Source organism: Tupaia chinensis, unplaced genomic scaffold (genome assembly GCF_000334495.1).
Source record: "Tupaia chinensis unplaced genomic scaffold, TupChi_1.0 Scaffold000041_1, whole genome shotgun sequence".
In the NCBI taxonomy this organism is placed as follows: Eukaryota; Metazoa; Chordata; class Mammalia; order Scandentia; family Tupaiidae; genus Tupaia; species Tupaia belangeri.
In genome coordinates, this window is record NW_006159496.1 from 433,396 (window position 1) to 446,984 (window position 13,589).

A 13,589-nucleotide genomic window follows, 5' to 3' on the forward strand; every position below is an offset into this window, starting at 1 on the left:
CCACAGCTTCCTGCCTGCTCTGCCCGCCCCTCTGCTGTCCGGTCCTGGTTTCCCTGCCTGGGAAGCAAGGCCCCTCCTTTGTGCCAGCACCTCTCAGGTGGCTGGGCCCCTGTGATGCTGGAAAGGGGCTTCACCCTGTTGGTAAGATAGCTAGTCTTATGAATTAATTATTCTTAACTTTTTGCTAGAGGGCATGTGTGGTTGCCAGAGAAAGAGAGGCAAATCACCTTGCATGGGGGATGGACACTCTGTAATCCCTGCTGTAGTCCCCTCTCAGGGATTGGGGTTGCCCCGCCGGCCATGTGGGGTCTAGCACCTTCACCTCCACGCCAGCTGCTGGCTCAGTAGCCAGTATTTTGAATGTGCTCCCAAATCCCGGGATGATGGAAGCTTGGCACTTCTCTGGCTGAGGTCATGTCAGCACTTGGGCCCAGTATTCTCCACAGCACACTCCCACAGGACCTGGAACCCTTCCTGCAGACCCCAGGGCCTCCACGCAGAGCCCAGTGACACGACATGGACACCATGTGCTGTCTGTCTGCAGGAGGCTGCAGGCCAGAGCCCTGAGGGCCCCTCTGGCTAGGGCAGGTCCAGAGGGCATTCCCAGATGTGAGACCTGGGCCTGACCCTCTGCTGGCACTGTCCAAGGGCCCGGGGCCTTCCTGTCAGCGCAGGACAGGCCTGACCACCACTCAGTTGTCCACAGCCCTAACAAAGACTTTGCGCTGGGCCAGACTCTGGCCTGGCTCTCTGGCCCTTTCTCGAATAGGTCTGAGCTTGGCCTACAAAGATTCCAACCAATAGTAACACGGCTGCTAAGGCTCGAGGCTGCACCCTCATCTGACCCAGCCCTAAGTGCCTGCCCGAGAGACCCAGGCTGTGGAGAAAGTGCTGTCCGCCGTGCCCACGCTGGCAGTCCACCTAGGAGCCCCCGCCACCAGGGTCACCGCTGGCCCCTCACCCCAGCAGCCCTCCTGCTTCTGCACGTGTCCCCGCCCCGAGTCCTGAGCCCCTGCACGCCCTGCCCTCTCTAGCCCTCTCCTTGGAGAAGGCCCAGTCCCTTGTAAGAGTGAACCCTGGGTTCGGTTCACGCTGTGTTACCGACACACGCCTGTCCTAGCTCTGCTGCTAGCACTGGCTGTTCATGTGGGACGGCACACCCGTGCATGCTCATACCACACGCACACACGTGCATGCACGCACCCCCACACACGTGCGTGCACACACGTGCGTGCACACACGTGCTTGCACACCCGTACACGCACACACTACACACACTACACACACTACACACACGCACATGCACACACACCACACACGTGCACACATCGCACACATGTACACACCACACACATGTGTGTACGCACACCACACACGTGCACACACCACACACGTGCACACACACGTACATGCACACATCACACGCACGTGCACACACTACACACATGCATGCACATACTACACACATGCACGCACACACCACACACATGCATGCACACACTACACACACACACACGTGCATGCACACATGCACAGCCACGCCCCGCCTACCTCAGAGGGGAGGAACCAGGCTTTCCAACAGCACCAAGGCCAAGCCAGCCCATGCCCCACTGCCTGGCAGACAGGAAACAGCCCCTGCCGGTCCCTTCTCTGGCCCTCCAGGGGACTTGTGAGGGTCCATTTGCCTGGCATCTGGCTGAGTCCGTGCCCCCACCCTCAGGGCCGGTGCTGATGGCACAGCCAGAGATGAGAGGGGGTCCTTCCCACTCTGCCACAAGGTGTCAGGGGCAGGGTTCATGGCAGCTGTGTCCTGAGAACCCCTCACTACATTACTCGGACCCCCGTCTCACAGAGGGAGCCGCTCTGGAGGCAGCTTCAGGGGCGTTGGGGCGCGTTCCTGGAGACCTGTACAGCCTCCGGTGGCCTCCCTGCCAGCCTTCCCCTCACTGCTGCTGGTATGCAGCCTGCTGCCTCACCGTCACCCTGAGGACCAGGGCATCTCAGCACCCTGGCCCGGCTTCCCAGCTCTCTCAGAGCAGAAGCCAGAGTCAGCAACAAGGGGCTCCAGGCCCCAGGCCTGTGCACACGGTCAGCCCCACACACTGCCAGCCTGCCCGCAGCATCCTGAGCACACCGGGTGTGCCATCTCGGGCTCCTGCACTGGCTGTCTCTGCCCGGAACACTGTTCCCCGTCAGTCAACGTCAAGGACAAGCCTGCCCGGCGTGCTCAAGCACTGGCTGTCTTCCCCGGCCTGGCCATTTACCCGTACACTCTGTCTCGCAAGCCTGCCGCCTCCCAGCCCGGCCTGCCCTCCCAGGCCCAGCCCCGCCTCCTCCTGGCTCCTTCCACCACTAGCCTCCTGTGCACAGGACCCTGTGCTTGTAGGGCCATGGGTCAGCTTGCCCCTGGGCCATCAGTCGCCTGCCACCCCTCCTGGGCGTGCCCACAGGCTTAACTAGCAGAGCAGTTCCTCCGCCAGCTGTCTCTGCCTTCAGGCCCACACTGCAGGCCCAGACGCGCCTGACCACATGGCTGTGGGCCCCCTTCCCAAGCCTGCATCCCGCCAGTGCTACACACCCAGGGAACGCTGTCGTTATGAAGCTGGGCGCTGCACATGTCCCTCCCACCCTCCTAGCCCCCACTGAGTGACGATGGCTCCTGACGGTTTGCACCTGTGGCGGGTGGGTCTCAAGGCCCGGGACCTGGTTTGGGAGTCTTCTCTGAACTTCCCAGGCAGGACCAGGCCCTCATGCTGTTCCTCTCCCACCCACAGCCCTGGCCGCCTGCCGCACAGGGAGGTGGGTGGTCTTTGCTGTCACCTTCTCGGGCTGCAGCCAGCCTGAAAGCCTGCTCCTGGTGCCCTTCTGGCCTCCCCATGGTCAGCCACAGCCAGGAGAGGGCTCCTGAGCGACATGCCCGTCCGGTGTGCCCCCGCTGGCTGTCCCGAGGGGCCCCAGGCACAGCGCACAAACCCGCGTCACAGTGTGCACTGGTTTTCTAGAAAACGGGGATGTTAGAAAACAAAATGAAGGAGCTGAGTCAGGCCCCTCCAAGTGTAGGTCCCTGGGGCAGACTTTGGGCCTTCCTGGGTCTCTGCACTAAGGCTCCGGGGGTGGAGCCAGGGACAGACTTCCAGCAGGTTCCAGGAGTGAGCAGCTGCATGCCCAGTCCGAGACCAGGGCACCTGTCCTCCACCCAGCTGCTCAGAGGACCCGGGGCGTGGCCCGACTGGCTACAGCTGTGGGGCAGCCAGAGCCACTGCCAGCTTGGGGGAGGAAAGACAGGAGACTCAGCCCAGCCCCGGGGAGCCCACAGCCCTAACTCACACCAGGCAGGCGAGAGTAGGACGCGGGGAGGAAGTGGCTCCTGAGGCTAGCGTGGGAGCTCAGCCTTCCTGAGGGGCCCAGCCCCGAGGACGGCCCACACTGAGTGCCTTGGAGGTCCACAGGTGCAGAGGGTGGCCATCCCTGCGGGGTCTGCAGTGAGCCAGAAACTGGCCTTGGGGACGCCCTCCTCCGCGCCTGGCCCCTTGGAAGTGGGACAGATGGCCGCTGGGATGCAGCCAGCAGCGTGTGATGTCAGAGGGCATCGCACACAGGGCCATCCCGCGCCCCGCACTGCCACGTGTCCTCAGAACCGCCTGCCCTACCTGAGGCCAGTCGCTGCCTCCTCTGCCAGCACCTGCTCCCTCCCTCTCCCCGAGGGAAGGCAGGCAAGGGGGAGACCATTTCCTCAGACTCTGAACACAAGTGCTGGCTTTTGCCTCAACGGCCAGATGTGAGACACACAAGCAGCTTTAAAAATGTAGTTTGTTAGAAAGAAGCAATTTGGCGCTTCTGAGTAATTCAATGACTTAATGAGCCAGATGGACGTGGGCTGAATTTACACAAGGCGAGCACTTCGCGTTTCTGTCCAGATCACTCCAAGACTCTGAGCTGTACTTCCCGCTGCATGGCAGTGACTGGCACTCCCTGGCACGGGCGGACAGGGCCCTGCACACTGGACGAGGGCCACCGCGGCGCCGTGGCCATGGCGCCGTACACCAGGGACAGGCTCTGGCTGGGAGTCTAATTCCGGTTATGTCAACCACAGCCGGTTTCGGACCCGGGTCTCAGAGGATCCCAAAGGTCAAAATCAGAACAGGTTTTTATTCCTGCGTGCTGAAATCATGCGCGAGGCAGTGTCCTGGCCCCGGGTCATCTGCTCCCTCTACGACCGCAGGGATCATGGCGAGGGGGACCGCTACACCGCGGCTGTGTGAGCACTCGCTTCCCTGTCGAAGTGGTGGCAAGTGGTGGCTGCAGAGCCAGTGCTAGGACCTTGGACATGGAGGACATACCACAGCACGGGTCCCCCGTCTGCTGTCACAGGTGCCTGCAGCTTCCTGGCACTGCCCCACAGACTCCCGACCTTACGGCCCACAGTCAGAAATCCAGCACAGCCTCACTGTGCCTACAGGGCTGGCTCCTCGAGGCTCGGGGGTACACCGTCCCCTCGCCCTCTCAGCTCCTGGAAGCAGTCTCTCTCCCTCTCTGGAAGCCTCCTGCACCCTCGCACGGCAGGCACCCCTTCTCCTGTGCGTCACTCTGGCCTTCTCTCCCGCCTCCCAGTTCTCTGCTGGGCCCACCTGAGTAATCCTGGCTATGCTCCCTATTCTTATTCTTTTTTAGATTTTTGCCACAGGGCATCAGAGACAGAGACAGCGGGTAAGTGAGAAACCTGCCCCCACCCCCATGCTGCGATTCTTTCTCCTCCATTCTCTTCTTGCCTTTTTTTTTTTTTTAAAGAGGTTTTTGCTTTAGCGTACATGTGCTTGCTGGGGAGAAAGAGACAGAGAAAGAGACAGTGAGAGGGAAAGTTAGAGACCACCACCAAGGGAGGATGGCCGCACCGCAAGTCCTTCTCCTCCGTTCTCCTCCCAGATCTTGGGCACGCACACACACGTGCCCGGAGTGATTTTCAAGCTACTGAATTTGGGACTTGAACCGTGATCGTCCACGTGGGAGTCCAGCAATGTAATGCTACACCATCTGCTAGCTCCCTCCTCTTGGGATTTTGGGCGGGCACTCACACATACACACGCCCAGGGTGATTTCAGGCCGCCAGGTCCAGGACTAACCAGCCATGTGGTACCCAGTACCTCAGCCACCAAGGCCACCTTCGGGCCCTTCCTCCCTATTTTCAAGCCAGCTCCTGAGCACCCTTAATTCCTCTCTGTCATACGAGAAGGTATTCGGGTTGGGGGGATTAGGATGCAGGCTTCTTTGGGGGCCTGCCGTAACATATAAAGCAAAAAGCTTCACATCCTAACAGCCAGCAGCTCACAGGCCGGTAAGTGCTAGGGATGAGCCGGCTGGGCGTGAGAGCCCGTGGGGCAGACGGTGCCAGCGGAGGGGAGGGGTGCCCGGGCAGCGTTGGCGGCACCGCCATCTGCATATCCGGGGACTCTGAAAACCCATGGGAAATGGAGCTGAAGTATGAATTTATTTTTGTGCAAACTTTGAAGAAAACTTCATGCAGTTCTGTCCTAACATGCATTTTCCATGACCTTTGTGAAGACTCACTCACGTAGCACGGCATACCGTATTATCAGATCATGTGTATGTGTGGGGGGGTTTCTTTTTTAAGGTTATCGCCATAGGGTGCGTGCACTCATCGGAGCGAGACAGAGAGAGCGAAAGTGAGGAATCGCCCCAGAGTTGATGGCCATCCCACAGTCCTTTCTCCTGGGTTCCCGTGGGATTTGGGCTGGCACTCACACATGTGCCGGCACGATTTTCAAGCTACTGGATCCAGGACTTGAACCGTGGTTGGCCATGTGGGAGTCCATCACTTTAACCACCATGCCACCCGCTAGCCCCATTCTTGTTGTTTTTAGGGTTAGTTATTTGAGAGAGAGAGAGACCCTCACACGGGCTTTACAGGGTGCAGTCCCCACTCAGCCTTGCCGTCCAGCCTGCCAGGGTCACGGCGGCACAGGCCGATCTGAAAGCTGGAGCCTGGTTTTCCACGTGGTCTCCCCGCTCTGGTGAATCACACACTCGAGATCCAGGTATTAAGTCACACCTATCAGGCAGGTGTGAGGAGCCCACGCCATGTCCGCGGAACTGGGCCCGATGAGGAAACTTCCTTGGGGTGAAGTGGCTAGTGGCTACTGTGTCTACCTGCTTGAAGCCACTCTGCAGCGTTGTCAAGGTGTAGGGGGCCTGCAGGCAGGTGGCAGAGCATGGGGGCTCAGCCTGTCTTCCAGGTCCTAAGAAAGAAATGGGGGAGTCTGCACAGAGCTGACCCTAAGAAACGTAAGCAGCAACCGGGCCCTTGCTGTTGTCCTCTGGGCTCTGGGGGAAGCCTCGGCCCCAACAGACAACGCTGCCTTCCCCTGGGCTCCTCCTGGCCCCTTTCTCCTTCTTTCTCTCTCCCTCTCTCTCTTTATTTTTAGGTTTTGCTTTAGGGTATGTGCACTCACCAAAAAGAGACAGAGAAGAGGAAGGGAGAGGAGAGGGAAAGTGAGAAATCACCTCTGGGAGAATGACACGTCACAATCCCTCCTCCCCTCTCTTCTCGGGATTTTGAGCACATATTTGCACATCCTAGCATGATTTTCAAGTTGCCGGGTCTGGGACTCAAGCTGTGGAGTCAGCCATGTGGGACCCAGCACCTTAGCCAGCACACTACCTGCTGGCCCTCCTTTCTGTCACAGATGGGCCTGGCACAAACACTGGGCACACAGTTTGCAGAACCCCATGGGTAGGGGCTCGGCCTGCACAGGGCCCTGGCCTGCTTCCCCTCCTCCAGGCAGCTGAGAAGGGTTTTGTTCACAAGCCCACAGGGCCAGAGGCCAAGGGCGTCTGAAGCCGTCCCAGCTGGAGGAGTGAGTTTCCAGGGCCACCGCCTTAGCCAAGGCCTACTGGGCTCCCTAGCACAGAGGCCTGTGCCCCTCGGGTCATGGGGAATAGTTCCTGGGCTCCTCAGTGGGCTGGTTTCAGGCTGCGTTTTGCAAATACTTCTCTTTAATGAGCTCTGCAGAGTGGCTGGGGGCAAGGCAGGTGGCCCTCCAGGGCCGAGAGAGAGCTTTGTCCTGCTACGGCCCGGCTCAGGCCACTCCAGGCTCGACCTGAGCCTCCTCTAGGCCACGGTGGCCAGGTGCGGTCTGAAGCTCAGTCGTGTGGTCTGAGAGCTACAAATGCAGTTATATTTTGGAATGGTTCAAAAACAAATCAGAAGAGGATTTCACTGTGGAGGAAAACTGTATAAAATTGAAATTCAGCTTCCAAAAATAGAGTCCAGCTGGAGCGCCCAGGCCCACGTGCTTGCTACGGTCGTGGCTCCCTTTCCGCTCCACAGCAGAGAGGAGCCGAGGTGACTGAGCAAGGCAGCCACAGGCGGCATGCGCCCCACGCCTGCAGCCCTCGCTGCTGGAGCCCAGGACTGCAGTCTCAGCAGTGGGCAGGTGCCAGGACAGCAGCCACCTCCTGCAGCTGCCCGATGGCTGAGTGGGGCAGAAACAGCAGGGCTGTGCTCCCGGAGGCTGCTCTTCTCCGTATTACTCTGCCATAGGGTGTATACACTTGCCGGAGAGAGACAGAGAGGGAGAGGGAGAAGTCACCCCCAGAGGGGATGGCCACGCTGCAATCCCTTCTCCTCCTGGAATTTTGAACATGCCTCAGGTGTGATTTTCAAGCCACTGGGTCTGGGGCTTGAATTGCAGTTGCCCATGTAGGAGTCCAGCACCTAACCCACCATGCCACCTGCTGGCCCCACCCTGTGCGTTTATTATTAAGTAATGCTCCAACACGTAGCAGCCCGGCAGGGATCACACTGTCCCACTCTCCTGGTTGGTAGCCTTCGCAGCTCCCCAAAGTGCCTTCTGGTCTTTATCTGAGAGCTCTTTAGGAAAGACGACACAGTGGGCACGTTGGCCGAGGGAGCGGAGGCCCTCTGGGCCCTCAGAAAACAGCACCTGCAGCCTCACAGCCCGCAGCTGCCGTGGGCCACGTCGCCTCGGCCAGGCTCAGGTTCCAGATCTGCCAGACTCTGGGCTGAACTATATGGAAGTGCTTGTCCAGGCCCACATGGGTGGGTACCGGCTATTCTTTTTTTTTTCTTTTTTTGAGAGTTTTTTGCTATAGGGTGCGTGCACTTACCAGAAAGACAGAGAGAGACAGAGAGACAGAAAGCAAGAAATTACCCCCCAGGGGGATGGCCACACCACAATCCCTTCTCCTCCAGTTTCCTCCTGGGTCCAGCGACATAGCCACTACGCTAACTGCTGGTCCCGGTCCCGGCAATTCTGTGTGGCACACCAGACCATGAAGCACCCTAGAAGCCAACGTGGTGTAGTGTCTTACAATTCTCAGATGTCAGAGTGCGCTGAGGCTCGAGAAGAGCTGTTCTTGGGGGGCACAGACAAATGGGGGTTTCAGCCCAGGGCCTGCTCCAGGGCTCCCCGGGTCTACCCGATCTCTCACCATCTCTGCTGAGAACCACATCTATTCTGGGCTTGGTGCAGAGGTAATGCAACGCTGTGAGGCTGACGTCAGCATTACCTACTGGGCAGGTTCCAGGTTCAGGTCCAGAGACCCCCCCTCGACACAGTGCGTGTGCCTGGGCACTCGCTGTGACAGTCTGTGGGCGGTGCTGTCTCTCTCTCATGGGAGACATGGAAAGAATGACAGTGCTGATGTATTTCCTGACGTTCCCTGCACTTCCAATCTCAGGACCCAGACGATTTGGAGCACGGAGTACGTCCCAGTTCCCAAGCTCGTGCCCATCTCATCACCCACGCTCAGGGCCGAGGGGATCCAGGAACCGGGCCGGGGCAGGGCGGGTCTGGAGCCCAGGTCTCAGAAGGGCCCACTGTCCCTTTCCCAAAGGGGCCCCAGGCCCAGAGGCTGACACAGCATGGCTGCAGAGTGGCAACCCCTCTTACCTCTCTCTGGGCAGCGGCTTGGGCTCTGGCCGGATGGCAGCCATGGAGAGGGGTGCTTGCCGGGAAGGGGACAAGGAGAAGTTGAGGTCCAGGGAGCCCGCCTTCCTGTGCAGCGGCTCCAGCCCCACGGCCCCCTGCAGCTCGCTCTCTATGGGGCAGGACCCCGCCCTGCCGTGGATGGACAGCGAGCATATTTCGGGGCCCACTGCACCCTGGAGCAAAGCGTCCGTGGCCACTTGGGGGTCGTGAGTGGGAGAGACAGATGGCGGGGACCGCGACTTCTTCCTGGCAGATGCCCCGGCCAGAAGTTTCAGCAGGCCGCTCTTCTTCTCCTTCTGGGGAGACAGAGGGAATGGAATGGTTAATGCTTCCAGTTGCTCTCGGTGTGGGAACCTCACAGAGAAGCTCCCGTCGCCCGCTACAGAGACGAAGCAAGGCTGAGACGGGAGGCTCGTCCCGCTCGTGTCCCTTCCTCTCCCCCAAGCCGGCAGAAGTGTCCAGAAAACACCCGAGGCCCAGGGCCTGCAGTGCAGATCCTGGGGAGGGTGATGCCGGCAGCCAGTCACCCACCGGGCCCTGCGAGCCCCCTAGAGGAGCCAGGAGCCAAGAGCCACTTCCTTTTCACCCAGTGCTGCTGCTCCCTTTTAAAAAACATATTGTATTTATTTATTTATTTATTATTATTACTATTACTATTATTTTTAATTTACTATAGGGCATGTGCGCTCACCAGAGAGAGATGGAAAGTGAGAAAGCAAGCAACCAGGTCTGGGGCTCGAACCTCAATCGACCATGTGGGAGTCCAGCACCTTCACCACCACATCACCTGCTGGCTCTCACTCAGTGCTTCTAAGAGGGCTTTGCAGGCTGGACGTGTCATTTGGGGGCGTACACAAAACCGGGGTTGCGGGGGGCCTGGCTCTTCTGAGGAGCACGTCCTCACCCATTAAGGACCCTCTGCTCCTGGCTGGGCTCCCCAGGGCCCCACCTCGGAGCGTCCGAGCCTCCCTCTGGCACGAACGCTGCAGAGAGATGCAGGGCGGGGTGGCCCGGCGGGGCTGAGCACCAACAGGCGGCTCCCAACGTGACTCCCTCACCCCGGCGCTCACGGGCCAAGGCCTGGTCTGCAGGGCGCGGCTTCCTCAGGAAGCCCGGGCAGCATTTTCCGTGAACTTTCCTCTGCAGAGATGTCTGCAGCACACAGGGCACGCCGAGGCACGTGTGCGTGTCAGTGAGCACGCTGGTGCCCGCACCTCGTGTATTCCCAGGGAGCTGGTGCGGGCCAGGAAGCGGTGCTTGTCCCCAGCACGGCCAGGCCCCTCACGGGGACAGCAGAGCGAGGGCTGAGCACCCTCCTTGCGGCCTCTCCCCAAGAGCCCTCAGTGGGAGACATTCCAAGAACGTCCTCTCCCGCAGGTAAGAGAAAGGGCTGCTGTGGGGTGAGGTGACACCCAGGGCCTTGGTAACCAGCGCACCTGCCCCGCAGGGCCCAGCACCGCCCCGGGACGCCGAGGTCCTCTCTCGCCCACTGCCTGTGCTCCTCACAGTGACCCCACGACGACCCCACAGGTCTATCTGCTGGAGGAACGGCCAGCCACAACGGCTTTAGCTGGCGCCCTGGCTCTCTGGGCTCCACAGAAGCTTCTCCATTGAGGCCCTGGGTCGCTAGATAACCAAGAGCCTGGCTGAACAGACCACCCGGACAGGACCCAGGCAGAGCCCCCTCTCCAGGCTGCCTGGCCCTCCTTGGTGTGGGCCTTTGTTCGTGGGCTGCCTTCTGATCACTGTGGTGAGCGGGGTCGCATCCTCTGCCTACCCCTCAGCAGTGGGGCTGGCCGGGGGCTCACGGGAGGCACCGAAAACGCTGCCATCCACACGCTAAGGCAGCTGCACGTAGGAGGGAGAAGCACCATCTTCATCCAGCCCAGGCCGTGTGTGTGCCGGTGTGTTGAGTGTGTGCATGTGTGAGTCTGAGAGTATGTGACTGCGTGTGTGCATTCGTGTATGAGTTTACAAGCACATGTGAGTGCAGCCATGTGTGAGCATGCACAAGTGTGTGAACATGCATGAGAGTGTAAGTAAGTGTGCATGTGTGTTTGCAGGTGAGTGTGTGAAGAGCATTTATAACCACACACTCGCCCTGGAATCTGGATGGTCCAGGTTTTACTGGCATCTGGTGGGTGGTGTGGGGGCGGGCGAGGCGCAGAGTTGGAAACTAGAGGCTGTGTCCGTGGTGGCCCTGCAGAGGCTGTGCTGGCCGTGGGCAGCCTGAGCAGGTAGCTGGGACACCCTCTTCCCACCCGCCTTGTCTGCGTGACTGCAGCGCCGCTGGGGGAGTTAGTGGTGCGGAAGCCTCCTGGAATGGCACAGACACAGGGAGGTGCAGCGCCCTGAGCCGTGGCTCACCCCCGTGGGAGCGATTCCGTGCTGCTCCACTCCAAGCCTTGCCACGGCAGGTGCTCTGAATGCCATGTGGGATGTACAGGCCTGGCCAGGGTGAGTGCCAGCCCGTGGGAGGGTGCGGGTGTGCAGCAGAGCAGTGAGGCTGCTGCTGTGTGGCTCCTGTGACGACAGCCCCTAACAGGAGCCCATGGAGGGAGGGCCTGGGGGGGCTGCACAGCGGGGGTGGGGATGTGGGGGAGGGGTCCCGCTCTCTGTGCAGGGAGCCTCCCCTCCCCGACAACTAAGATGCAGAACACCGCCAGGTGGCTCATCAATGCAGCTGGGAGCACCGCAGGGCCCGTGCCCCAGTGTCTAGTTGGATGATCACGAGGGCCAGACTTCAGATGACCCCGCTGTCCCCATGCTCCTGTATCGGGCATGCACTCGAACCACGACACGATGGTATAGGAGGGCTCTCCGGGCCTGCGGCGGCCCGAGGGGAAGAGACACGCCCAGCAGAGCCCAGGCCAACCTGGGCACCATGGACGGGCTGTGGGCTGTGTGGGCTCCTAAGACCAGAGGATGTGGCCTGGACACCCTTGACCAGCCTCCCCCATGGAGCAATTCAACAGTGTGGGCATCACGTACCCAGGGCACAATGGCCGTGGGACTGGCCGCAGGAGTGCCGGGCCCGGATGCGAGGGTCTCCAGCTGGGCACGTGTGTCCCACCACTCACGTGACAGCCCTGGCCCCACTATACACACTTCGTCACCTGCATGAGAGCCGCAGCCACGAGCCCTGCCACGTGACACAGGGATGTGCCCCGGGGTGAGTGTGGATCTGCCTCCAGGAGGGAGCAGAGAGGGGACCTGACCCTCCGGGACAAGAAGCCCCTGGCTCTCAGCTGTCAGTGCCTGCCACAACCCCACCCATCACGCCAAGTCCTGCTTCTGCTTCTGCTTTGGGGAGGGGCGGATCGACCTGGGGTCCAGTCGCTCCTGTTCCTGGGCTCTGGCAGACACCGTTTGGGAATTTGGGGTAATTTCTGGTGAGGAAGAAGAGGCAGCCAGCTCTGAGCCATCAGGCCTGGATGGGACGGCCGGTTCCCTACGCACCTGCAGCCCTGCGGCCCGTCTCCCCTCTGCCTCGATCTCCCTCTGGAAACGTCTCCTGGATGTTTGTGCATTAATCCTGCCAGCACGCCTCCCACACACGCTGACCGGGGACATGGGTAGGACAGAGCAGCTGTCAAGCACAAGGAGCCGGGGCTCTTACTACGCGGCATCCTTAAAGGGTGGCATTGTCAAGCGGGTTTCTCCAGAGCACCTGCTGGAGGCAGAGCTTGAGGGGCCAGAGTACCCAGGAACGCCCCGTGGGACTGCTGGGCAGATGGAGGCAGGAAGAGAAGGCCTGCCGTCCGAGCCCAGGAGGCTCCCTCCCAGACGCAGGGGCAGGCTCGGCCGCAAAGGCCGAGCAGGCCCCGAGGCTGTGTCTGAAGCACGACTCCTGGGGGTGAAGCTGGAAAGTGGCCCCCAGCACGCACCGAGCATCGTCATGGCAGAGAGACCAGGGCTTAACTCAGATCCAGAAAAAGCCACGCGTGTGCACACTCACACCTTGAAGGCGCTCTAAGAGAAGCATCACCTGGAAATCAGGTACGTGAAGCGACTCTGCAGTTGTCCGCACTCGTTCCCGGGTAACTGCGAGACCTAACACGGGAGAGTCACGTTGCTGTTGCTATGTGATTAAGACAGGAGTTTCCTCCCTGCAGGTGGCATGATGGTTAGGGCACTGGACTTTCACGTGGCCAACTGCAGTTCAAGTCCTGGACCCAGCAGCTTGAAAATCATGCTGGGTGTGTGTGCAAGTGTGCCCCAAATCCCAGGAGAAGGGAATGTGGCACGGCCATACCCCCGGGGGTGATTTCTCACTTTCCTTCTCACTGTCTCTCTCCAGTGAGCACACACACCCTATGGCAATACCTAAACAACAAACAGACAAAAAAATAGGAGTTCCCCAAGGGGCCTTAATTATTTCATAGAATACCACTATAAAAACTTGACAAAAGAAAAAGGAGATTTAAAGCTTAACTTAAAACCCATGGCCAGTTAAAGGTCAATCAGAAATGAGGAAAGACGGTCTCTGAAATTAAAAAAAGCTGAAGTGGACAGGATTTGATTTATAGAAAGGCAACACTAGGGAACCAGCAGTTAGCGTAATGGCTATGTCGCTGGATTCCCACGCAGTCGACCGCGGTTCGAGTCCCGGACCCAGTG

General features: G+C 59.8%; 1 protein-coding gene across 1 annotated transcript in view; it reads right to left on the minus strand.

Annotated features, from left to right (window-relative positions):
- The window catches only part of SH3RF3 (SH3 domain containing ring finger 3), a gene marked incomplete in the record, with an annotated part of 355,159 nt that overhangs the window by 2,847 nt on the left and 338,723 nt on the right, over positions 1-13,589 (minus strand). The window contains 1 exon segment of the mRNA XM_027772894.1: positions 8,931-9,265. Within this exon segment, the coding sequence (XP_027628695.1) occupies positions 8,931-9,265 (335 nt within the window).